Consider the following 27,855-nt stretch of genomic DNA (forward strand, 5'->3'; position numbering starts at 1 on the left):
AAACATATTTTAAAATTGAATTATCAGTGGAGAACAGAGGAGCCTGGCAGTCCACAGTGTCGCAAAGATTCAGACACCACTTGTGACTGAACAACAACAGAAGTTGATTTATGGTGAAAGAACTTTCTTAAACTAAATATCAATGTTCCTGTTATCAGTGTTTATTTGAAAACTTCTGTTTATTAGAGACTCCTATTTCTACTTTATCCCTTTTAGTCTGTCTAGTGTTTTGGTATTTGCAGAGAAAAGCCTTCTGAAACAGCATTTGCATCTATCTTAAATAAATATTTCAATTCATACAGTTTTCAGTATAAAGTTCTGTCTGCTTTTTAAAGAATTCAGATGTTATTTTCACAAATACTTCACTTATATTTACTTCTCTTAAATGGCTACTATCATTTTCTCAGAAAAGGTCAGAGCATCTTTATTGATAATTTCTTGAATTTCCTTTGAATCTTGAACAAGTTTTACCATAAAGTGCCAATGGGAAAACAATACAGATTTTTGTCGTAAAGACCTAATCAAGAATAGATAAGAGCACTGAAGTTTTAGGAATTACAAGTTGAATTCATGCCATTCAAATTAATCTCAGAAGTATATCACTGTATAGATATAATAAGCTTATAATGTTCTAATGGATTTTGTTTTCAGCATCCACAGAGGTGGGCTGTGATGCAGTCTGGGAGAAGGATCTCCATTCACGCATTTGCTACCAATTCAACATGCTTTCCTCCCTCTCCTGGAGTGAGGCTCATTCTTCATGCCAGATGCAAGGAGGTGCTTTATTAAGTATTGCAGATGAGACTGAAGAAAATTTCATAAGGAGTAAGTAGGTGTATAATGCACATTGATGTTGGTACAATTAAAATGATGTTGTTTACAAGTATGTCCATGTATGCCAAGATGTCTTCTGGAAAAAAAATTCCCTTGGAAAATATTCTTTTATTAACATGGTCCAAAGTCACACCCAGAATTTTAACCTGAACCCTGGGCCATTCCATCTGACACCTGGCCATGTCTCTCTTGTTTTCTCCACCTTGGAAAAGACATGTTGAGGTCACAGCAAGGGACCTAGGAGAATCTGCAGCTCTAACAAGTGAATATGGGAGACTTCTGAAGTTAAGTCCGAATTCCTCCTTTGGTGGAGATCTTAGCCATTCTGTTTCCATTAATAAATATAAGCTGTTTACTAATTAAACAAAATCTTACCTGTCTGTCACTACGTGCAGTATGTAGTAGGCTTTCCACTGGATGCCAAAGAACTTAAAATTTGATTGGAAAAGCAAAGGTACACACATGTTAACTAACACTATAAAATAATAACATAAACTGTCAAAAGAGTGCTAATGAGCTGGGTCTTGTTTTTTTTACCTCTCACCTAAACTCTCTTCTTACTTTTCTTTTATAGATTAAATGTTTGTAGATATTTACATAGAGCAATTTCAATTTTTTTGGAAACATTTGAAAGTGTCACAAAATTAGCCACTTTCATGAAAAGTCTCTGACTTTTTTTCAAATTATGTTGCACATATTTATCCTAGAATAACAATAATAAAATTATTCTAGGATCATTTTAAAAGTTCAAGTATACAGAAAGAAAAACAAAAGAAAAATCTCTCATAGTTCCACAATCCAAAGATAGCCATTTTTTTCCCTGCAAAATCTCACATAAATGCATGTATGCATACATCCACAGTATCTATGAAGAATGATATTGAATAAAAACATGAGGCAGTTGTGCAGAGGCTAGGAGCTGGAACCAAAGAGCCCCCCGTGTGGGTTTGAATCCTACCTCCATCACTTACTATCAGGGCTAAAAAGATAATTTAACCTCTCTGTGCCTCAACTTCTCCCCTCTATCAAATGAAAATAACAACAATGCCTACTCTTTGGCAGTGTGGAGTACATGTCATAGTGCAGGTGAAATTTTAGAAAAGTGTCTGGCACACATAACAAACACGCAGTGTGTATTGACCACTTAACAGCAACTATGGTACAAATGCTTATGTAATTTACGTGTATAATGAACATCTGTCCATGTCTAGAAATAAAGATCTACATCATAAGTTTCAGTGGTTACATAGCGATCCAGGTTAGTGATAATATATTTAGCTAATCTCCAATATTAGATAGGGATAGGTGGATAAAATTCTTTGTTTTTATTTCTTTATCACTATTGAAAACCATCCCTGCACATACCTTTGTGCATAGATCCCCAATTATTTCTCTGTAAGTTTTTAGTAGTGGATTCACTGGGTGGAAGGGTAAGCACATTTTAAGGCTTTTGAAAGTCATTAATACCTTCCAGAAGAATGGTAACAGATGTGTGAACAGTATGTATCGGCCACTTTCCCCACAGACATGCAGAAGTGGGAAATTATCATTGAAACTCAATTTGAGTGAGTCATATTGCAGGAAAACACCCATTTCCAATATCAATATTAGCCTTTAATGGTATTCATAGAAAATGTTGTGTACTATTTATGAATTATAATTGTTATCTATTTCAATTGCTGGAATATCTAATAAGAGGGTTTGGACTTACTCATCAAACTTGAATACAGATGAAATAAATAAGATATGTCAGAGACTTTGATTTAAACACCACAATTTTATGATTAGATTTTGGAGATTGTTTGGAAAAACAGAAGTCTTTTCATAAAGATGGAAGCTTGTTTTGACTAAGGTATTTTTTAATGATGAGAATAGTCTACTGTTTGTAGACTGTAGTCTACAAACTACAAAATAGTCTACTGTTGTTAATTGCTGATGAACATTAGCCATGTTACAAGGAATTATCCAAGCTGCCACAAACGCCAAGAAATAGCCAAAGAAATTTAAATTTGAATTTATTATTATAGAATTGTGAGCCCATTTACTTGTGAAGCTAAGTAGACTACTTTTGTACTTTTAAACACAGCTTATAAATTACACAATGATTTTCTATGTATTGTTAGAACAGAGAAGTTATTCAAAATAACTCTAAGATAAGAATAATTAATACTTAAACATTTTAAGTAGGTTACTTGAAAGCATCACTTGGCACTTGCCCCAATATGAAATGTGGACATTTCTCCATCTTATCAATCCATCTTCTATTTTCCCTCTTGTTATGATGACACCAGATGGATGATTTAATCAAATGGTGGTCTTCCCAGGTGGCTCAGTGGTAAAGAATCCGCCTGCAAAGCAGGAGACTCAGGTTTAATCCCTGAGTTGCGATGATCCCTTGGAGAAGAAAATGGCAACCCACTCCAGTATTTTTGCCTAGGAAATCCCATGAACAGAGGAGCCTGGCGGGCTATTGTCCACGGGGTAGCAAAGAGTCAGACATGACTTAGCAAGTAAACAACAACAACAACAACAAAGCTTTTGGAAGGACTGACCAAATAGACATTACGAAAAGACTCATGTTTATGCCACAGAATCTTGGAAGGGCAGAGCCCATGAATGTTACGCTGTTCAGTGATTTAGGGGATCTCCAAATTATAAAACACCTTTTTCTCTTTCCTTAAAGGTTTAGGTTCTTCTAGTTTTCCACTGTTGTGTTGAGATGCCCTATCACAGAAGGCTCTGGAGACTTGTGATGTGAATGAACTAATCTTAGTAACCTGGGTGACCATGCAATTGATCATCCCAACTGAGACTCTTTTGAGAGTAAAAGGGGCTGCCATTAATACTTATTCTGGAACTACCAGCATAAGCCATGAATTTTCCAGGCAAACTGGGACAGTCACCCTATTTATAACTCTTATCTGTCAGGGTCTCAGTCTCAGGCAGGGCCCCTGCATCTGGCTCAGAAGAAATTGAGTTCTGAAGCAGATGAATCATAAGGGATCAATGCCCTCCTTTATAGATGAAAAGATTAAATGGCAACATTTAAAAATGTTGCACAATTAGTTACTTTCACTAAAGCCTTTAACACTAGTTTTTTACCCCAGATTTTATAGCACAAGTAGCACGTATTTATTCTAGAATAATTTTTAAAGTTCACATACACAGAAAAATCAAAGAAAATTTTCCTCTAATTCTATAATTTTGATAACCATATTTTTCTACACAAGCATGTCAATGCACATGTTTCTATGTAGCATTTATAACAAAAATGGCATTGAATTTAAAAGGAAGAACTGTGGCACAGTAGTTAGGAGCAGAGGCCACAGGGTCAGCCTGCCAGGAGACACTCTCCCACCTCCAGCTGAAGAAGCATTTGCACAGTTCATGGCCCGACCTGCTGCTGATTGCTCTGGATACCCTGTTCCCTAGGATGATGCTCTCCTTTTGGCCAGACAGCTCCCACTCCTTAACTGGGGAGCCATCTCCCTGCTTGCTTCTGCATACCTTAAATTTGAAGACTTGCCTCCCAACACTAGTAGTACTTAATCTGCTTTCCTCTCCCTTGCCAGATTCCTAAAAAACAAAAAAGGTCCCCTAAATTGTTCAATTTTTTAACTGTGAAATGTTTCAAGAGTGGAAAAATTATGAAAAGTGGAAAAATTATGTCTGTATGCACACATACCCATTATACAGATTTAATAGCATTTCTTCCTATTTCTTTTGTTCAGGCCTGAGGTGGCCTCAGCATACTAGAGTCCTGAGCCTCCAGACTGAGGCCCCCAGACACACATGGCAAAAGAAGGAAGACAGAGGGGCACTTACTAGGACTGGCCCTGGGCACTTTCTCCTTCACGCTCTAGAACTCTCAAGTGCCTGAGTTCACACAAGTCGGATGGTCTCAAATTTGTAACCATGAACTCGATGGATTGATGACCGCTGAGAGGCAGCATTCCTGGGTGCCTAGATTAAGCACTTCACAGCTGCTTCAGTGAGCCTTTAGGAAACCGCCGTGTTTCTTAGGCTGGCTTTTTTTACTCTGAACCACCAGGGTGGGGTTTAGTAGTACTCAAACCCCTTTCTAACACTGATGGAGTTAATTTATGAATCCATGTTCCAGGAATAGGAAAACAAGAAATAAGTGTAATGTTAATTTTGTTTTTGAAACTCCATATTTCTCTTATTTCAGAGCACTTGGGCAGTGAAGCAGTGGAAGTATGGATGGGTCTGAATCAGCTGGATGAAGATGCTGGCTGGCAGTGGTCTGACAGAACACCACTCAACTATCTGAACTGGAACCCAGGTACCTGCAGTGTTTTGCATACCTTTGACTGGAGGACTCACCCCACAGCCTAAATAGCAATATTTCCCATGTACGTATATAACACATTATTGTGAAAGTGGATTATAAGTGTTTTTTAAAGCCTGATTGAATTTCTATAAGGCATGCTTTTCTGAACAAGAAATGGAGGCCAAGAAGGTAAGCCATTTAGCCAAGGTTTCAGAAGGATTTGGGTCAAAGCCAAGATTCTAGTCAGTTGTTTTAAAAATAGCAACAGATTGAAAAATCTCTTTCTACCCTAAAGTAATAAAATCAGCTGTTTCTATCTTTGGGAAATCATTTCATTGTCATGCCTAGACTTCAACTGCAAAATCACAAATATACTATCTTACAGAATTTACTACATATGCCAAAGAGAAAGGTTGTCTCCTTGATGCTAAAACTACATTTCAGTATATATTAAACTGCTTTTGCTTCTAACAGTAAGTACACAAACATTGTGTTTTCAGAAATAAATTTTGAGCCATTTGTTGAATATCACTGTGGAACATTTAATGCATTTATGCCAAAGGCCTGGAAAAGTCGGGATTGTGAGTCTACCTTGCCCTATGTGTGTAAAAAATATCTAAATCCCACTGATCATGGACTAGTTGGTGAGTGTTTCTATGTTGTTTTTATGAGTTGTTTGCTTGTCCTCTCAATATATTCAAATTCCTCTATTTTTTGCTAATAATTTCTAATTTAAACTTAGCTAAAACTAGTCTTTATACAAATAAAAATGTGTATGAGATAAGATCTGTTATTCCCAAGGCACCATGAATTTAACAAATGCATTTAGGTTTTTACTAAAAACTAAAGCAGAATAATCTAAGTATAGAAAATATCTTCTCCCTCTCTTTTTAAAAAATTGGCATTCTTACTCATTCTGCTTAGAAAAATAAGATATGCTTCCTTTTCTATTCTAGTTGAGTTTTATTTATGATTACTCTAGAAATTAAACATATAAATTAGAAAATAGTTTTATAAAATTCTTTACTTCATTGATCTCCTATCATACTCTGTATCTCTTATTAGTAATATTTTCTCCTCAAAATAACAAACAAAACTTTTAGGTGTACCTGAGACTTAAATACCACATAATTACAATCTAGTACTTGAAGCCCAGTTACTTCCACTCTTAAGATCTATTACTTCTTTTTAATTTTATGGAATTAATGTCTTAACTCAGTAAGTAGAGATAAAAATATAGCCATTTTTAAAAGAATCATTACCAGCATAACTAGAAACATTTCTTAAAAAAATTTTTTTTTGTATTTAGAAACAACAGTTCTTTTTCAGATTCTTTTCAGATTCATGACAAAATACTGAATATAGTTCCCTGTTTTATACAGTAGGTCCTTGTTCTTTATCTATTTTATATATAGTAGTGTGTATCTGTTAATCCCAAATTTCTAATTTATCCCATCTTTCCCCTTTAGTAATCATAAGTTTGTTTACAATGTCTGTGAGTCTATTGTCAATAAGTTCATTTGTACCATTTTTTTAGGTTCCACATATAAGTAATATAACATATTTGTCTTTGTCTGACTTACCTCACTTAGTATGAAATTTCTAGGTCCATCCATGTTGCTACAAATGGCATTATTTCATTCATTTTTATGGCTGAGTAGTATTCCATTATATATATATATATATATTCCATCATCATATATATATATATATATATATATATATATATATATATATATATATACACACATACCACATCTTCTTTATCCACTCATCTGTTGATGGACATTTAGGTTTCTTCCATGTCCTGGCTATTGTAAATAGTGCTGATGAACATTGGGATGCATGTATCTTTCTTAATTAGAGCTTTTGTCTTTTTTGTATATATGTCCAGGAGTGGGATTACTGGATCAAGTGGTAGTTTGTTGGTCCTTTATTGGACCGGAACCTGGTGGTCCAGAGTCGACAATAAGAGAGTGAAAGAAGGAAAGAGGCTAATATTCCCTGGGTTACGCAGCTGGCTTTGGTGCTCCAGGGAATCAGCCAGAAGTATATTTTATATATATATATATATATAGAGAGAGAGAGAGAGAAAAGAAAGAAAGACATGGGGACCCAAGCTCTGATGGAGCAAAGGTGTTTTAATCAACATGGTGTGGGCATATACACTGTCTTACAAGGTAGTTATTCTCAGCAAAGATAAAGATTAAAATTCCAGACTTAACAAAACATAAGGCGACCCCTACTAAAGAGAGAGAGTTGTAAACAATCACTTTTTACCGTATGGTTCATAAGGAGGAAGAGGGTACTTAGCACCATATTGAAAAACTAACGAAGGAAATGCCTGGATTCCTCAGCCCCGGGAAAGGCGTGCCTCTCCTCTTAATTCCTGAATATTAATAAGGACCAGAGGATTCCTGACAGATCCAAAACAGCACACAGGAAGCCTCCTGTTAAATGCTTCCTGACAGTAGTTCTATTTTTAGTTTTGTAAGGAATCTCCACAATGTTCTCCATAGTGGCTGCACCATTTACATTCCCACCAATAGTGTAGAAGGGTTCCCTCTTCTCTACACCTCCTTACAATTAAGCTTTAACTTTTATTTTCCTTTAAGTAGCTAAATCTAAAGATATTATGGAATATGGGGGTGGGTAGAAGAAGCACTTCATCATTTTTTTCTCTAGAGATTTTTTTCATTATGTCAAAAATGTGTTGACATTGCTATGGCTATTATCATCCTGTCCCTCCCTCTTTTCCTTTCATTTTCTTGCCTCAATTTCTTCTGCCTTGATTTTTTTTTTCTTATGCCCTCCTGCACATCCTCCTGCTATCCTTCTTTTCTTCTATTTTATTTGCTATCCTGATCTATTAATTGAGGTCAGAAGACTAGAAATAATGACAGTTATGCTAAGTTTGTTTGGATTATTTGGTGCTGTTTCAGGTCCAACAAATACTTTTGATAATCACATCCAGTATCTTCAGACTGTGTATCCAAGGTCCCCAGGTTCCTTACTTGTCTCCACCTTTGCATCAATCAGAGAAGTTCCCATGTTATCTTTTTATCTTAGTTTTAGAGTGAAATTTAGGTTCATTTTTTAAAGGGGTTCTGTGATTATGTTTTTAGGTTGATATTGATCTACCTAAATGTTCTAACATTCTTCCACTGTGATTCTAATCTCTGTTAGAGACCTAGAAGCAATTTTGAAAGAATGTCTTGTTTCCTAAATTAGTAGTGAAGTTGTTTCTAAGTTAGTGCTGAAGGGAGGCACCCAGTTGTAGGTAATGTGAAGTGAAAGTCATTCAGTTGTGTCCAACTCTTTGCAACCCCATGGACTGTACAGTCCATGGAATTCTCCAGGCCAGACTACTGGAGTGCATAGCCTTTCTTTTCTCCAGGGTGTCTTCCCAACCCAGGGATCGAATCCAGGTCTCCCACATTGCAGGCAGATTCTTTACCTGCTGAGCCACAAAGGAAGCAGTTGTAGGTAATAAAATAAAGTAAAAATGCTGTCATCAGCCTGGGGGCAAGCTCCTGGAAATTGACAGTCAAAATGCGCACATACATAGCTGCCTTCCCTGCCAGTGTCAAAGCATTGTGACATTGTTCTGTAAGTCGAACCCAGAGTCCATCTGAGCCCAGAGAGACCCCAGAGGCACTCAGACTGACCCTCAAAATGAAAGCTATTATCTCCGCTCTAGAGAAAATGGCCAGAGAATTTTGAATTCTTTTCAGCTGAGAATAAATATCTATCCCCGCACCTAATATTGTGTATAAAATCCTTTAAAAACCATTTAAGTTGTGTTTCATAATACTCCTCTTTCAGTGTAAAAAGACTTAAATGGCAGCTCCAACTGCTAAATTTTATATATTTTTTAATTTAGTTAATTTATTTTTTTATTGAGGGATAATTGCTTTACAGAATTTTGTTGATTTCTGTCAAATCTCAGCATGAATCAGCCATATGTATACATATATCCGCTCCCTTTTGAACCTTCCTCCCATCTCCCTCTCCATCCCACCCCTCTAGGTTGGTACAGAGCCCCTGTTTGAGTTTCCCGAGCCACACAGCAAATTCTCCTTGGCTTTCTATTTTACGTATAGTAATGGAAGTTTCCATGTTACTCCTTCCGTACATCTCAACCTCTCTTCCCCTCTCCCCATGTCCATAAGCCTATTCTCTATGTCTGTTTCTCCATTGCTGCCCTATAAATAAATTCTTTAGTACCGTTTTTCTAGATTCCACATACATGCATTCAGTTACAGTTCAGTTCAGTCGCTCAGTCGTATCCGACTCTTTGCGACCCCATGAATCACAGCATACCAGGCCTCCCTGTCCATCACCAACTCCTGGAGTTTACCCAAACTCATGTCCATTGAGTCGGTGAGGCCATCCAGCCATCTCATCCTCTGTCGTCCTCTTCTCCTCCTGCACCCAATCCCTCCCAGCATCAGGGTCTTTTCCAGTGAGTCAACTCTTTGCATGACATGGCCAAAGTACTGGAGTTTCAGCTTCAACATCAGTTCTTCCAATGAACACCCAGGACTGATCTCCTTTAGGATACGTGCATTAGAATACGATATTTATCATACAACCTAAGCGTGAGTCAGGGTGTTTTGACTCTTGCTTAGGTTGTATGATCTTACGAAGTCTCCTTAACCTCTTCGTGCCTTAGCTCATCTGGAAAATAAAGCACTGAGATCCATTAGACCCTAGTTCTAGATCACAGTTGGGATCCCTTTGTGCCTTAGCTCATCTGGAAAATAAAGCACTGAGATCCATTAGACCCTAGTTCTAGATCACAGTTGGGATCCCTTTGTGCCTTAGCTCATCTGGAAAATAAAGCACTGAGATCCATTAGACCCTAGTTCTAGATCACAGTTGGGATCCCTCTCAAGTCTGAAGACCTAGAATGATATGGTTTATATGTCATTGTATCATATGCTTCTGTTTTTCAAGTTTAAAAAATAATCACATATTGATGGTGATTTATATTGTGGGCAATAAGTAATGTTAAAATAATTGTGGAAAGTGACATTGTTTTTTTTTTTGGTTCAAAAAGAAAATGATGCTTGGAAATATTATGCTACACACTGTGAGCCTGGCTGGAATCCCCACAATCGTAATTGCTATAAACTTGAGAAAGAAAAAAAGACCTGGAATGAGGCTTTGCAGTCTTGCCAGTCCAACAACAGTGCATTAATAGACATAACTTCGTTAGCAGAAGTGGAGTTTCTTGTAACCCTCCTTGGAGATGGTGAGTGCCAAGTGTCTTTGGTTTAAGAGGTATATATATAGTAACTCTCTTTATTAGTAAAGTTGACAAGAAATTAAACTATTTTAAAGTGATTCTTTATGGCACATACATCTGAAATTCCTGAATAATATCCAGGCATGCAAATTCATTGAATTTTTACAAAATACATATTAATAAGCTTTGTAATATCTCACATATGCCAGATAAATTTGATGATTGGGGGTTTTGGGTTTTCTTTAAAGAGGAAAGGTAATTTCCTGAAACTTCTGATTAAAAAAACTTGAACGTGTAATTTAGTATAATGGGTACTAGACAGCAGTAATGTGCTGTGGCCATGTAATCCAAGCAATAAAGGAAGTTCCTAACAAAATCATTGAAATCATTGACTTCGAGTAAATTTTTTTTAGTGTAAAGAATCCTCAGCATCTACTTTATGGCCCTTTTGGCCCCCTTCTGTCATTGTTCCTCACTCTTTGCACTGGGATTGAAAGAATTCTGTGGCTGCCTCCATCTCAACAAGTCACCGGACACTCTCCCAGCCACCAACGGTCTTTTCAACCCACCTAGACTGAAAAGCTTTATTTTATTTACTTTTCCAGACACCCCATTTCTCCCATTCAATGCTTCTAAGAATTTTTGCTCTTTTTTTTTTTCCTGGTCAAAAGGAAAAAAAAAAAAAAAACTAAAGCTAGACATTATTAAGTTTGTTTGTTTTTTTTTAAGTGCCTTTTCTTAATTCAATCAACCTTCCTATTTTCTCTTTTTAGAGGTAGAAGAAAAACCAGACTTTTCAGACTTACTTTCCACACTGTAGCACAAACTAACTAGTGTCCCAGGAATCTGACTAGCTTAAGCTTTGTCCTTGCACTGACTTTTGCTGTCAGTCTGCCTCACTCATAAACCTATATTGAGCAGATCTGGATAGATTCAGGGGAGAAAAGTTTAAGCAGGTGTTTTATACCAAAACTTTAAACAGGTTTCATTCCATGAAGAAACGAAGGAGCAATCACATGCAAAGGGGTATATATTGGTAACAGCCCCTCTGTGTAACTGCCTTTGCAGATACTAGGATTCTTGTAAGTAATTTACGTTAATCTCTTGCAGAAAATGCATCAGAAACATGGATTGGTTTGAGCAGCCATAAAATTCCAGTTTCCTTTGAATGGTCTAGTGGCTCCTCGGTCACCTTTACTAATTGGCACACACTTGAGCCCCACATTTTTCCAAATAGAAGCCAGTTGTGTGTCTCAGCAGAGCAATCTGTAAGTTGATTCGTTGTTCAATGCTCACTTCACTGAACTTGTATTGAGAGCAACCTGGGCCAGGGACGTGGGCTGTGGCAGAGACTAACACAGACACAACACCTCCTCCTCATGGGGCTTCCACACTAGGCAGTAAAACACAAACGCAGTGCAAACACATGGTGATTATAGTTGTGATGGTAGCTCTGAGGACATAGGTTCAAGATAATGAGAAATTTGGGTTGGGACAGCTTCTTCAGACAGGACAGTCAATGAAAGTTCTCTGAAGAGGTGACATTTAATATAGGACCTGAAGAACAAAAAAGTCTCTTGAAGAGCAGGAGAACATTTCAGGCAGGGGACCCCAAAGGCAGACCAAGGCTTGCCTTGTCTGATAATCAAAACAGAGACCTGGGTAGTATGGCGGTATGAATGGTGAAAGGTGGTAGGAGATGGAGCAGGAAGAATGAGAGAATGTGAGGCTTATAGGCCTGGGATAGGACCCACTAAAGGGCTTCATGGAGATGAAGGCATGATCTGATTTACATTTTAAGAGTAACTGTGGCTGCTCCACAGAGAACTGATTGGTGGTTTAGTCGCTAAGTCGTGTCCGGCTCTTGTGACCCTGTGGACTGTAGCCTGCCAGGTTCCTCTGTCCATGGGGTTCTCCAGGCAAGAATATTAGAGTGGGTTTCCATTTCCTTCTCCAAGAGATCTTCCTGACCCAGGGATTGAACCCGGGTCTCCTTCACTGCAGCTTCTATACCGACTGAGCTACCAGAGAAGCCCCAGAGAAATGATCAGAGAAAGATAAAATAGAAGAAGAAAGACTGGTTTGGAGGCTCTTCCTGTGGTTGAATTAGGGTAGTGAATGTGGAGACAAGAAGACAGATTCAGGGATCCTCTGTAAGACAGGAATTGTTGCTAAAATAGATGCAGAGGTGAGAGAGAGGTAGGTTTTTGGCTTGAGCACCCACTGTTTCGGTGGATGGTAGCACCACTGACCACCTGGGTGAAGATGAAGGGAGGAACCTGGGAGGCAGGAAATTACTCTGATCATTTTTAAACTCCATTATCTTCTTAACATAAAAGGACTTCAACAATGTTTGTAACCTCTTTGAAAATTGTGAATTGATGGAAAATCTTGCTGTTTTCCTCAACATGGATGAAATGGTCCCAGTAACCTTAACATCACACTTACCCTTACTCTAGTTTCTCATTTATCTAAAGCCTCTGATTATTCAGAATTCGTTTAATCTCAAGCTATTTGACAGTGTTTTTCCAAGTATGTTTAGAATAGACTTAATCTTTTTGAACAGAAGGCTGGTGAACTCACTGGTGGAGTTTTAGGAGGTAACTGGGATCTGAGCAGTTTATTAAATGTTACTTGAAGGAGTCTTTTGGGCCTAGAAAAGAGAACAACAGTCTCAAAGGCCCCTTGCTGAATCATCTAACTTCGGAGAAAACAAAGCATAACTTTAGTTCCATCCTGATGCTCCAGGCCAGCTGCATCTATCTGGGACTTATCACCCCCTGTCCGGAAACCTACCACCCCCTACACCCGCCCAGAAGACTTATCACCCCCTGCCCAACTACAAGTGTCATCTCAACAAAAGAATACTCAAAATATCCCACTTGATTGACGTTTCCCTTATCGCTTCCACAAACCTCCCTATAAGTATGAAGCCTCCCTGATCCCTTTCGGCGCTCAGCCTGGTCATTAGGCCGACTGTCGCCCCTCCTTGCCTGAATAAAGGTAACCTACTTCTGTTGAGGTCGTCTTTCCTTTTCTGCCTCGCCGGAACCATGCCTTACATTACTTAAGTAGCTTGACAAAGTGACTGTGCCAGCCAAACTTGGAAAATGCCTAAGCACTTATTCTTATGACACATTCCATTGTTGTATCTTTCAAGGCTGTCACAAATACATGCAGTTACAATGATAGTGCTCAGGCAGTGTTTCAGGGTCACACTTGGTGGAGGCAGTGACCTCTCTAAATGTTGGTCTTGGGTCTAACTTTCCTGAAAGCCACTATAGTATTTGAGGTTTTATTGGTTTATTAGTTTTGATATAATTAAAGGTGACCTTAATTTCCTGTTGACATTCTCCTTTTTCATTTGACAGACGTGAGTATTCCACTTAGCATATTCACAGAACAGGAGCCAATTTGGACAGAGAAATTATTCTTAAGAGAGAAAAGATAGGTACTAACATCACTGGATGTGTCAGGACCATGCTGCTGTAAGTGTGGTATTTTGTGGCCCCCTTTTAGCAACTCAGTAGCTGCTAAAATAGTAGATACATAAAAAGTAACATTCATTTCTTTGAAGTTGAGCTCAGTATGAATGTAATTATTATAATTAACTAGTTACCTAAACATGGTTGATAGCTCAATTTGAATCTGAGAGCCTAGGAAACAATCCATTCATCCGCCCATGCAGTAGTTATTAAGCAACTACAGTGTGCCTGACACCGTGTTAGAACTGAATGGTTTGCTGGAGATTCCGTGGGAATGAGCTAAAAGCTGCTTTTATGGTTTAAGGTGTCACCCTCCTACGTGGTATGTTTCTGAGGGTCATGGAAGAGCTGTCTATTCACCTAAATCCTTGCATGCCTGAGACACTAAAATTTCAAACTCTGTGGTTTTAGTCTAAAGGTCTGATTGGTGTTAAAATAAAAAATCTCTTGACAGGATAAAATTTTAATCAGTTAGCAGTTATTGTATTTCATTATTAATGAAGGATTTGAGAACAGCCTTCAGTAGAACTAAGAAAAGACATGCAGGCAGCAGCCTATTATTAAAAGAGGAAATGGAGTGGGGCTTTGGAAAATTCGTGAAGGGTGTTGGGGGTTGAACATCAAGCTCAGCTATGATAATGTTATCTAAAGTGATCCATGGGTGCCTTCCAGGCATTTCCCCAGCATCAGGGAAGCCCCAAAGCATTCAGTTTAACACCTAGAAGTGACTGAAGAGAAGCAGCAGCATTATCACTTGGTCAGGGAGATAGTTTCATCCAAGTGGTTCTCAAAGTGTGGCCCCCAGACCAGCAGCATCAATATCACCTAAAAACTTGTTAGAAATGCAAATTCTCAGGTCTCACCTAACTTACTGAATGAGACACATGGATCCCAATCATCTGTGTTTTAATAACCCAGGTAATTTTGGTGAACACAAGAAGACTGAGAATCGCTACCTATCCCATCTTTAAAAAAAAAAAAACACTGAGATCAGCTTAATGTAAAAGCCAAACCTCCCTCTCATATGTCAGGAATCAACCCAAGATTCTAACACATCATGCCATGCTGAAACACACATTATTAACCATATTTTAATCCAAAATAATTAACGCTGACTATCATCATCAGTAATGGAGTGCGTTCATTCATGCTGTATCATTTTCCCCCTAGGAGGGACACTGGAAAGTCAAAAATTGCGAAGAAACACTTTTTTACCTTTGTAAGAAAGCAGGCCATGTCCTTTCTGACACTGAATCAGGCTGTCAAAAGGTAAGAGCTGTGAACACTGCAGGGACTTCATAACTAGAATGATTTATCCACCATCACATTCAAGCGAATCTCTTTTTCCTGCCTTGGCTCCCTTTTTCCTCTTTCCCCTCTGTCCCTTCCTTCCTGCTTTCCTTCCCTCCGTTTCTTCTGAATGGGTTATTGCAACAAATCAGACAGTTATCAGCTAGAACCACTCAAGAGATTTACAGCTCTGTGAAGGATTGTCTTAGCATCCTCTTCCAACCAAAACAAGTTTTCTTTTGAGATAAGAAATGGAGATGATCTTGTCATACCATCTTTACAAACAATGCTGTCACGCAATGCCCTGTCTCACACGTGGCTTTCATTGTCTTCCAACGAAGACTATCAGAGTGAAAGCAAATTCCTTTAAGTCAGAGTGACCTTCTGCACTCAGAGTCCCGCCTTCTTTTCCACTTTTCTTAAATTTGAATAATTGAATAAAATACAATAACAAAGAGAAATGTATGTTTGCAATATATTATCACAATATTATACATCACATTATATTATTAAAATATATTATTTACTATAAAAATATAATATTCATAAATACCACAAATGTATCTATTTATTAATAAATATTAACATAGTTATTAATATATAATAGAATACATTTATTATTATTTATGTGTGTGCTCAGTCGTGTCCAACTTTTTGCAATCCCATGAACTGTAGCTTGCCAGGCTCCTCTGTCCATGGATTCTCCAGGCAAGAATACCAGAGTGAGTTGCCATTTCCTACTCAAGGGGATCTTCCCAACCCAGGGATCAAACCCATGTCTCTTGCATGTCCTGCATTGGCAAGTGTGTTCTTTAACACTGTGCCACTTGGGAAGCCCCCCATATATTATTTAGGAAAAAGATAAAAATACTTTATTATTTTAAGTAATAAACTATTTTTGGTATTTGAACTATTTTCAATACTTAAAAAATAAAAACATACTTAATACTTTAGGTTTAAAGACAGAAAATAAATGTTCTGTTTTAAAGTACATTCAGTATTCTCTAGTAAGGTACCAAAAATTTACCTGTCAGTGTCCTTAGCACATGTGTTCTCTCTGTGTGTCTCTCTGTATCTCTGTCTCTCTCTCACATGCACACACACCTAAAAATTCTGAATTTAACTATTGGAGATTTTTATTCTGTGAATCTCAAAATGTTCACAAGTCTGGTTCTTATGCAGTTCTCTTCTAATTATTTTCTCTTCTAATCCAATTCCAATTAAATGATGACCCATCTCTCTAGAAACTGCATTTGATTCATTAATCAATGTATAAGTATATTAATCACTCTTCGTACATTAGCTGAACAACACATGTGCCATAGCTGACATGTGACCAAACATTTGTCCTAATGACTACAATTCCTGAATTAGTTATAGCTGATCTCTATTCTGTATCTGATTAGAAATATTGAAAAAAATCTGTTTTACGATGGCTTTCAAGGCAACTCAACTGTTTAATTTGTGTTGAAAGAGTAATTAACTTCTTACCCAGCAGAAACAATTGATGTTCTGTTTAAACTTTCATGCACTGCTTTCCTCTTTCTGACCAGCATTACCAATATTTACGGATTCTGAGTTCAGAGCCAGTCTTTTAATTTTATGGCAAAATTTAATTAATTTCTTTATGCACCTACCTACAAATATAGTTTTGAAAGTTCTTTTCTTTTAGCTAATTGCTTTAATGCAATTCTCTCAACAGTCTGCACATGCAAAAATCACTCATAAAATAAGTCTTGATAATTTCATAGCAGAAATTTAACAAGATTTTTATTCCCATCTGAGTTACTTTTAGGGGACCTGATAGTAAGAGCAATTGTTTCAGTATTGTCACCATCATCATTCCATTTAAAATGAAATGCCATCTCATGGACAAAGGATATTCACAAATACAATCAATTATTCTTCCCACTTTCACTGTGTGGACAAAGGCTTGTGGCAAAGAGTCTTTGTTTTTCTGGTTATTATGATGCCACATTCCCACCGCCCCCCCCCCCCCCCCCGACACCTCCCATTTTCTTAGAGCCTGTTCAGTTCTTGGTTGTGTTTTGGTTTGTTTATTTTGCCAAGCAGCCTATGATCTAAAAACCACTAATGAATAAGGAGTACTTTGTCAGAAAGGTCAAATTGTCAGCCCTCCTCCTCCTGTCCTTCCAAATACAAAAGCAGTCTAACCTCCCTGCCCCCATGGAGTGATCCATGGAGGGGTCCTGGCTGATGCTGTCAATTACTCACACGGATCAGACTGAGAAGTTAAGGGAATGAGTTCTGAGCACATCCTGGCCGGCTGGATGTGGCACTGCTGTGTGATCCATGCCTCATTTGATAATGTTTTGAACTAAAATAGCTTATTTCTAAAGTAAAATTTTTTCCTCATTTAATGCAAGATCGAGACCTTTACTGAGTAGCATAGCAGAAATCATTTTATATATGGTTAATATCTGGCAAGCATTAGTATGACACAAAATGAAGTGTATTTTAAAACTGGTGAATACATAAAAATAGACTGATAGAAGGGATGTGATTTTATAATACTCAAAGAAAAAGAATTAAAATAGCTTGGTTGAAATATAGAAGACTAATGAATCTGTGTCTCCTGTATCATATGCTTTTAAAGAATAAGCCACCCTTCTTTACTCCCAGGACTGAGCCATACACATTTATCATTTTTGTCTAGGTGACAAAGCTTTTTTGCTCTCTCTGTAAATGATTGATTTAGGAATAATCTTCACCAAAAAAAGTATTTTAGCCACTATCTATTTGGAAGCTTGGTGACTCAGTTAAGACCATCCTGGAATGCACGAAAATTAGATTCGAAACCAGTTTATCCATTAGTCTGACTTTATTTGAGTCCCTAATCTCAGTGAATCTCCGAAGGATAACATGAAATAAGCAATATGCAAGAAACTTGAAAAAAAATTACAGTACACTCTTACCTGGATCATATGTCCTCTTTGCTCATACTGAGCTCTTGGCTCTTTTCTAGGGTTTCTTTTTTTTTTTTTTTTCCCTAGGGTTTCTGCTGACAGTGTCTTCCTTTGATTCTCAGAACAACTGAGAATCATGGATACCATTATTATCCCTATTTACAGAGGGAAAACTGAGACATGGAGAGATTAAATAAGGCCACATGGTGGTGGAACCAGAATTCAAATCTATGCATTTTGTACTCAAGGCCAACACCTCCGACTTTTACCATGCTGCAGGAAATAATTACATGAAATTCTATAAGTCTGAACAGACTCTGTGTGTGTGTGTGTGTGTGTGTGTGTGTGTGTTTGAGAGAGAGATCTCGCGTGAACATCTTTTTATTTCCATTTAAGGTTTTGGGCATAAAGATTTTATATCAGTTCATTAGGTTTTAAGAATTAATTAAATAATGTAGAAGTGGCTGTAGCTAATGGCATTACCATTAGAAAGATATCAAAGACATCAAGACAAACATTCAAGTCTTGAGTTTTGAGTGGGTCAGAGGAAAAAGAGGTAAATGAGAATACACTGGAAAATATTTTACTATTCAACTAAATCAGTTGTGTCCTTAATTTTCCTTTTCCTTGTTTAAGGGATGGGAGAGACATGGTAAATTCTGTTACAAAATCGACACTGTCCTTCGAAGCTTTGACCATGCCTCCAGTGGTTACTACTGTCCTCCTGCGCTTATAACCATTACAAGCAGGTAAAATTGAAATTTTCTATCAGAAACATATTGCTTTTTTGACATAAGGGCTCTTGGAATGATAAAATGTAACCATAATCAGTAACTTGTGAAAATCTAAAATGTACCATGCAATAGAATATTAAATTATTTAAATTATTGATTTAGATTAATTTAAACCATACACTGTTATTCTTAAATTGATTTTTGAGGAACAAATAGTAATAAATCTTTCCATGAAGATTTATTATCTAGCTTTGTTACTATATTCAGTTGTATGTATATTTTTATCTAAGTGCCTATAATAGGCAAGAAATATGTTATTTAAATATGAAGTTTTTTTTAACATAATGTATGTATCATGTGGGGTTTCTTTTTTAGTAACAAAAGCAAGTAAAACTAGAGAGGATTTTCAAATGCTTCTCCATTGCCTCTCTGGTCTGTGTTTGTTTAGATTTAGATTTCTCTGTGCACAGATGTCTTCTCCACACAGAGACACTGTGCCCTTTTCACACTCCATACAATTTGCAACATGCTGTAGATGAGTAGCAGGGGATAAAAGTACCAACATCAGAAGTGACCTCAGTGTCACTATCAATGCCAGGAGGACAGTGAGAGCTGGGAGACTGACTCCTCCAGGCAGAAGATAGAAGCAAGGCAGAACTCTTCAGTGGTTCCACGGGAAACTATACCCACCAAGCTAGTTACTTGATTTTCTACTGAGGTCATTGCCTTTAAAAATATCCGTTGAAGGCCAGGAAACAGAACAACTGATGTTCTGGTTTTATCTAGAGATCCTTTATATGCAGGTCTAAACTGTAGAAGGAATTCTAGGTGCTTTCCCTGTTCACCCCACATGGGAAGTCAACATTCAAAGCCATCAGTATTTCTTTTTTTTTTTTTCTTTTCTTTTCTTAAATATTTATTTATTTATTTGACTGCACTGGGTCTTAGTTGCAGCATGTGGGATCTAGTTTCCTGATTAGGGATCAAATCCAGCCCCCCTGCATTGGCAGCACAGTCTTAGCTACTGGACCACCAGGGAAGTCCTTTCTCCTCTCACCTCTTACCTTCTTTCCCAGTCTTCCCTCCAAACAACGCACAAGAGTACAGACACACACACACATATACACGAACAGATTGACAGCATTTAGCAAAATAAATTGCCTGATGAAACACTTGATACTCAGGAGACCCTTTTATGGGGTACAGCATCACCTCTGATGTATCTCAGTGTTGTTTTTAGTTCTGCTTTTCTCCTTCCCAGAATAGCTACCAAGGCAGAACGAAGTCTTTATCCTTTAGCCTTGTTCAGTCCACCCACAAGTTTATGAGAGCGCCTTGGGCTGAAAGTCCTCCATCCAGTAAGTCAGCACTGGGCTTTATTCAGGAGCTTGACCAATGAAGTTATGTTCTTTCAATAATTATAATTAAATATGTTTTTCACTGAAGAAAAAGGTCTAACCATTTCACCTGTTGTTATATCTTATTCTTCCATTCATGTGTCTATCACACCCTTACACAGTGTTAATTACTTTTCATATGTTATCTGACCATGCAAAAAGTCAACAGTCAAGAGTTTATTAGGAAATTACTTATTGACTATCTATATTGTGAGAGGCATCATATTAAACACCAGCAAGCTATACAAAAAATAAGTAAAAATAAAAGACACCACTTGCAGGCCAGCAGCTAAAGAGTTTGAACATAGATGCCTGAAACAAGTGAAGAAAGTGAAGTAACACAATAAATGGATAAACTCAAAGTGACATCACCGATAACTCCCAGTGCCAAAGCAACCCAAGTAAGGCAGAAATCTGTTAGAATTCTAACACATCATTTTGAATTGAACCCTTTGGGGACCTCGTGCGAATGGCAGAAAGTATCTGGGGAAAAAAAATACTCTGTTTCATTTCCTCCAAATCTGGATACAAGGGTATGCTGTGAACACTATGAATTTTTTCTGTGATAAACTGTATTCAATAGCCAAAGCTAATCTATAGTTCAACCACAGAGCAGATCCAGATTTGGATACATTTGTTTTCATCCCCTTCTTGACCTCTTAGGCCCCTCCGGTGACCTTTCGCTGGCATGCTACTCAGTCAACCCCTCGATGTACTACATGTTAATTCCAATGAGCCAGCCCCCCCAGTAGTGTGTATGCATGTGCACTGCCCTGCAGACATGTCTATATCCAAAGCAGTGACTCCAACATGGGACATGGGAGTTAACGGAAGGAAGGGAGGGTCTCGTGCTCTTGATTTTTATTCACTCAGACCTTATCAATTAAGAAATGAAGACCCACACCGCACCATTCTCTAGTGTTGTTGCACTGAGTCTTCGTTGCTCGTGGGCTTTCTCTAGCTGCAGAGAGCTGGGGTTACTCTCTAGTTGCGGGGTGTGCTCTTGGGCTCTAGAGCGCTGGCTCAGTAGTGGTGATGCATGGGCTTAGTTGCCCTGTGGCATGTGGGATATTCCCCAATCAGGGATCGAACTTGGTGTCTCCTGCACTGGAACACAGATTCTTATCCACTGAACCACCAGGGAAGTTCACCATACTGTTCTTTGAATACCAATACACTTTTGAATATTTTCCAACAGCATGTTTTGTCTGAGAAGGTTGGGCAGTAGATGGACTGTCTCCTCCGATCCCAGAGTATCCACTAGCAGCCTGGGTAATCATTTTCTTCCATTACTGATTTCCTGTTTGAGTTAAGACACTCCTGTCACTCACCGGTACCCAAGCTTGTAGTTGCTAATTGATTTTCCACTCTTCTGCACAATTGAGCGACAGATTTGATGGGCACAATTAGAACCACCTGCTACAAATTACGTATTTCTTTTGTTATCGGGCAACTGCTTCTGGCTTAGGACTTTTAGCACTTTGTAGAATAGAGAGGGGAAGAAAAATGAATCCTTACTGCTGAATAACAGAATTTTATTTGGTTGCTGTTACAAAATTTTTTGAGGCCTGACACTTTGCTCTCAGACAGACCACAGATGCAAAACTTGAGTTCCAAAGTTACCTTGGATAATTGTCTAAATGCATATATATCTAAACCTTGAATCCATCAGCCATGGAATATTTGTACAAAATAATCCAAAACACATTCAATTTTGAGAATTTTGCCCAAAGTGAGAAATGCTGCAATATCTCATTTCTCCTAAATTTAAATATGCATTATTTACAAGCATTTTTACAGTCCTGCCATATTCTTGCAACCACAATATCCTCCAGACACTTTTACAGTTACCTTTTGTGTGTGGCAAAATATATATAATATAAAGCTTTATCACTTTAGCCATTTTAAGTGTATGGTTCAGTGGCATTAAGTACATTCATTTTATTACACAATCATCACCACCATCCAGCTCCAGAATACTTTTCATCTTCCCAAACTGAAATTTTGAATTCACTAAACACTAACTCCCCATCTCCCCTATCCCCAGCCTTTAGCAACCACCATTCTACTTTCTGTCTCTGTGAAGTTGACTGCTCTAGTTACCTCGTACCTGGAATCACACAGTAGTTGTCCAGTTGTGCCTGGTTTATTTCACTTAGCCTAATATCCGCTGTTGTTGTTTAGTTGCTAAGTTTTGTCTGACTTAGCAACCCCATGGACTGTAGCCCACCAGGCTCCTCTGTCCATGGGATTTCCCAGACAAAGATAGGAGTGGGTTGACATTTCCTTCTCCGGGGCATCTTCTCAACTCAGGGATCGAACCCACATCTTCTGCATTGCTGGCAGATTCTTAACTGCTGAGTCACCAGGGAAACCCATAATGGCTTCTAGGTTGCTCCATATTATAGCATGTGTCAGAATTTTTTTCTTTTTGAAGGCTGAAAAACATTCTATAGTATGTATATTTTACATTTTGTTTGCCCATCCAACCACTGATAGAAAAGAGATGCTTCTATTTTTGACTACTGTCAAAAACGCTGCTGTGAATATGGATGTCCAAGTATCGTGCAAGTCCCTGCTTTCAATTACTTTGGGTGATACACCCAGAAGTGGAACTTCTGGATCATATAATTCTATGTTTAAGTTTTTGAGGAATACCCATACTGTTTTCCATGGGAGCTACATTTTACATTCCCACCAGCAATGCACAAGAATTCCAGTTCCTCTACATCCTAACAAAAACTTGTTATTTTCTGTTTTTACAAAATAGTCATCCTAATGAGTGTGAAGTAGTATCTCATTGTGGTTTTGATTTGCATTTTCCTAATGATTAGTGATGCTGAGCATCTTTTCATGTGCTTATTGACAGTTTATATCTCCTTCGGAGAAATGTCTATTCAAGTCTTTTATTCATTTTTTAATTAGAGTGTTTGTTTTCTGTCATTGATTTGTAGTTCTTTATATACTCTGGATATTAATTGCTTATCGGATACATAATTTGCAAATACTTTCTCCTATTTGTGGGTTGCCTTTTACTTTGTTGAATTGTCCTTTCATGTGAAAAAGTTTAAATTTTGATTAAGTCCAGTTTATTCTTTCTTATTTAGCCGCCTATGCTTTTTAGTGTTTTATCCAAGAAATTACTGCTATACTCACTGTCATGAAAAAATGTCCCCTATGTTTTCTTCTAAGAATTTTACAGTTTTAGCTCATATGTTTAGTTCTTTGAGCCACTATGTAAATGGTGTAAGCTAAGAGTCCAACTACATTATTTTGTAGGTGGATACCTACTTTTCCTAAAAGACTGTCCTTTCCTCAATGAATGGTCTTGGCAACCTTGTGAAAAATCGTTTGAGCATATATGCAATGGTTTATTTCTGGATGCTCTATTCTGTTCCATTGCTCTATATGTCTGTCTTTATGCCAGTATCACACTGTTTTGATTACTGTACTTTTTAGTAAGTTTTGAAATCAAGAAGTATAAGGTCTCCAACCTTGTTCTTCTTTTTCATGTTTGTTTTTGCTATTTGAAGAGATTGTGTTTGAGATTCTGTGTGAATTATAAGATGGATTTTCTATTTCTGTAAAAAATAAATCAGGATTTTAACAGGGATTGCATTCAATCTATAGGTCACCTTGGGTAGAATGGCCATTTTAACAATAAGTCTTCCAAACCATGAAGATGGAATGTCTTTCCATTTATTTGTGTCTTCTTTAATTTTATCATTCTCAGTGTACAAGTCTTTTGCCTCCTTAGTCAAGTTCATTCCCAAGTGTTTTATTATTTTTGATGCTATTATAAATGGAATTGTTCTCCTTTTCAGATTTTTCACTGTTAGTATCAATAAATAAAAATGCAACTGATTTTTGTGTGTTGACTTTGTATCTTGCAACTTGCTGAATTCATTGATTAATTCTAACAGTTTCCTTTTTGGTAGAATGCAGTTAAATTTCTTTTTAAAAACACATTTTGGTGACCATTTTTAAAATTACACAATAGAAACATCCTCATTGCATTTTTTAATTAAAATTTAATGTTTAGCACCATGAACAACAGATTCTTCTCAAGGTGATGGAAATTCAAGATATACCTTTTTTTTCTTATTTACATTAGAAATAAACATTTGATTTCTTACCTTTTTAAGGGGTTGATGGTGAAATTTCGTTCTGATTTTAAGAAGTATTTGCCTACAAAACTTGATTTTATAATTAGGTATATACATAAGCAAAATATTTTATCATTGTCTTTCTAAAGAATAACAATTTTTACTTTACTGAATACTCTAAAGATAACTAGTTCCAAAAAATATAAAAATATGTCAGTCAGTCAGTCAGTCAGTTCAGTCGCTCAGTCGTGTCCGACTCTTTGCGACCCCATGAATTGCAGCACGCCAGGCCTCCCTGTCCATCACCAACTCCCGGAGTTTACTCAAACTCATGCCCATCGAGTTGGTGATGCCATCCAGCCATCTCATCCTCTGTCGTCCCCTTCTCCTCCTGCCCCCAATCCCTCCCAGCATCAGGGTCTTTTCCAATGAGTCAGCTCTTCGCATGAGGTGGCCAAAGTATTGGAGCTTCAGCTACATGTGGTTATTTTTTTTCTTAAATCATAATATTTGAGTTAACCTCAGTGAAACCAGATAAAAAAGTCCAAATATTATGAATCCCTGGAATATTCTCAAATGAAGAATTCTAAAACCAAGGGCCAGAAAAGACTTTAAAAGGTCATCCACTCTATTACCTAAAGCTAGAGTTTTCACAACCTTGTGTTTGAAATCAAATAGTGAGTGATAAAGAATGTAAAATGATCTCTGTTTCTTTATCAGTTGGAAACAGACACTCAAGAGACTGCATGCTATTTTCCAGGGTTAATTTCTTAGAGTACATGGTTTAGAAAAAAGATATAATTGCTGAATTTCCCTATTAACAATCCCATTTTCTAAATTGGACCAGAAAACTAGATTCCTATTTTTATCTGAAGGTTATGGTGGCTCAGATGGTGAAGAATCTACCTGCAATGCAGCAGACCCGGCTTCGATCCCTGGGTCACTTCTGGTTCTTCCACAGACTTACCTGGCCCCAGCCTTAGCACCATGGATTCTGGAAGCAGGAATAAAGACAGAGGCTCAGCTGATAAATGGAGCCTCTTTGGACCAAGATCCCTCTAGAAGTCCGATTCAGGAGGTTTTGCCATCTAAGCCTACAAAGGAAGTCTTCTCCAATGGAAGTGATACGTGCACAAGCCACCCAAAGGGTCGAGGGGCCAGCACCTTTCAAGCCGCCCAAGATGGATATCCCAGTGATAGAAGGGACAAAACAGCTGCCACGGACCCACAATCCCTGGGACTTGAATGTTCTCACACCTACTGGCTTCTAGAGCTTTCTGTTCTGGGGACTCTGCATCGAGGGTATTGAGCCCAGCTCCCTTTTACCTTGGCTCTTTCCTGGTGGCTCAGATGGTAAAAGCATCTGCCTACAACATGGGAGACCTGGGTTCGATCCCTGGGTCGGGAGGATCCCCTGTAGAAGGAAATGGCAACCCACTCCAGTACTCTTTCCTGGAAAATCCCATGGATGGAGGAGCCTGATAGGCTACAGTCCATGGGGTCGCAAAGAGTCGGATATGACTGAGCAACATCACTTTCAATTCCATAGTGGCTCAGATGGTGAAGAATCTACCTGCAATGCGGGTGACCTGGGTTCAATCCCTGGGTTGGGAAGATCCCCTGGAGAAGGGAAAGACTACCCACTCCAGTATTCTTGCCTGGAGAATTCCATGGTTAGTGGAGCCTGGAAGGCTACAGTCCATGGCGTCACAAAGAGCCAGACACAACTGAGCAAATAACACTACCATAGGATTTAATATATGAGTATTATATGTAACAGCTTAAATGGTATATCTGCCAATTTAAAAAGCAAGTTTGTATTGCTTTGAGCAATGATAAACTGTTGTAAAATAGCAAATCAGAGTAGAATAATGAATCTAAAACAGGGGACAAAAGTAAAGTGTTGTCATGAATAATGATACCAGAGGCCAAGCTCGCAGACACCACTCTCTCTCTCTCTCCACTATCTGATAAATGCCACAGTACAAGGTAATAGAAGAAGCAGCAATTCCCTGGGTTTAGAACCAGCACAGTGGTCCTGACCATAGCCTCCATGGTGCAGAGCTCTGCTGGCCTCCTAGCATTGCAGTTTCAGGCACCATCTGGCATGATAATGATGCGACTCTCCCTCAGAAGGGAGAAGGAAAAACAGATCTTATGTTATGAGAGCATGAACTACTGGAAGTCTAGGAAAAGTTACAACAGCATCTACATAGTATTTACTTTTATATACCTTCTTTTTGAAGCATATTTTATGCAAGTTTCTGCCACTGCAATCTGATTTTAAAAATAACTTTAATAATTTCAAATGTGTGCCTTGTAGATTATCAATAGAGTAGCTGCAGAAAATATTTACTAAAGGATATGGTTTGCAAGATGAGTGTCATGGATGCTTAATATCACTGTTGCTGGTGGTGCTTATAAGGCAGTCAAAAAGTTTGCTCCTCTGTGTTCTTTTCTCTTTCCCTCCTGTTATTTCCCTTGAGACTCCTCTATTCCTGAATGACCCCATTAACTTCACTTAGCAAGTTAAAGATGCACCATAATGAAAAAAATCCAAAATTGGATGAAAAAGTCTAATCTGCTCTCTCCTTAGGTTTACCTTGGAAATTTCATCAGGCCTTTCTTCTCCCAATGACTTGATGGGTCTGGCCGAAAGTTACCATTGTTGGAAAGGTGTTTCTTCAAAACATTATATGTATTGAAAGTAAATTTTTCAAGATAGTTTCCAACTTAGCTTAAAATTTCAATGCCGGTTAAATTTTAATTCATGTTTCTGTCAAATATTCATGTGGAAGCATGTATACAAATTTTCTAGATTCTGCTTTTGATGCCTTCATGGTGAGGAGGGAGCAGTGCCATCAGTCAGGGAACACTAATTCATTCAGCTGTTTGGGGAAATATAGTGGGTGTACTTCTCTGGATTAGCTCCTAGTGTTTTAAATTTATCTTCAGTGAATAAGCACATCTGAACACATTTGAATAAGCCAATGACTCCATGTGCCTGTGCACAAACTGATTTGGGAGACATATAAGTGCTACTCCAATGTCTGTTCCATTCTTACCAAGCAAGTGTGGTGAGTGGGTGCAAGTGAACTCCATCAGCAGATGCTCATTCAGAAAAGCAGAATATCCTTCCTTCTCCCCCCACCCCCGGAGCCAGCTGCCCAGCACATGCACATTACCGCGTGGTGTATGCTGTGTGGCCTAATTACACCATAGGGCACAGGTTGCACCAAGAAATGCGTTGCTAGCATTCCGGCCTTTACAAGCTACACTCTGAAGCTGGAACTGGACTTTGTTCCTTGAAAGAACTGAGCACCAACTCTGAGGATCAAATTCTCCTTCCTCATATATTTCTGGGAATTGCACTTATGTTTGGCGTTTATTAGCAATGTTCAGGGTCTCTGAGTATTTTTCTGTCTCATATTCTAAAGAATTCATGAGAAATGCTTACTCTGGTGCCATTCTGTGCACCTCATTATGTTTTAATGACATTTTTTATTGCCCAGAAACTTACTATAATCATTTCCTTTTCCC

General features: G+C 38.0%; 1 protein-coding gene across 2 annotated transcripts in view; it reads left to right on the forward strand.

Moving 5' to 3' along the window:
* The window catches only part of PLA2R1 (phospholipase A2 receptor 1), a 122,883-nt gene that overhangs the window by 36,169 nt on the left and 58,859 nt on the right, over positions 1 to 27,855 (forward strand). For both annotated transcript variants that reach the window (XM_043894828.1, XM_043894826.1), the window contains exons 4-10: positions 652 to 825; positions 5,024 to 5,137; positions 5,626 to 5,769; positions 10,188 to 10,382; positions 11,487 to 11,644; positions 15,032 to 15,130; positions 18,715 to 18,827. In XM_043894828.1, coding sequence (XP_043750763.1) covers positions 652 to 825; positions 5,024 to 5,137; positions 5,626 to 5,769; positions 10,188 to 10,382; positions 11,487 to 11,644; positions 15,032 to 15,130; positions 18,715 to 18,827 — 997 coding nt within the window. The remainder of the gene's footprint in view (positions 1 to 651; positions 826 to 5,023; positions 5,138 to 5,625; positions 5,770 to 10,187; positions 10,383 to 11,486; positions 11,645 to 15,031; positions 15,131 to 18,714; positions 18,828 to 27,855) is intronic.

Source organism: Cervus elaphus, chromosome 33, assembly GCF_910594005.1.
Source record: "Cervus elaphus chromosome 33, mCerEla1.1, whole genome shotgun sequence".
NCBI classification, from domain to species: Eukaryota; Metazoa; Chordata; class Mammalia; order Artiodactyla; family Cervidae; genus Cervus; species Cervus elaphus.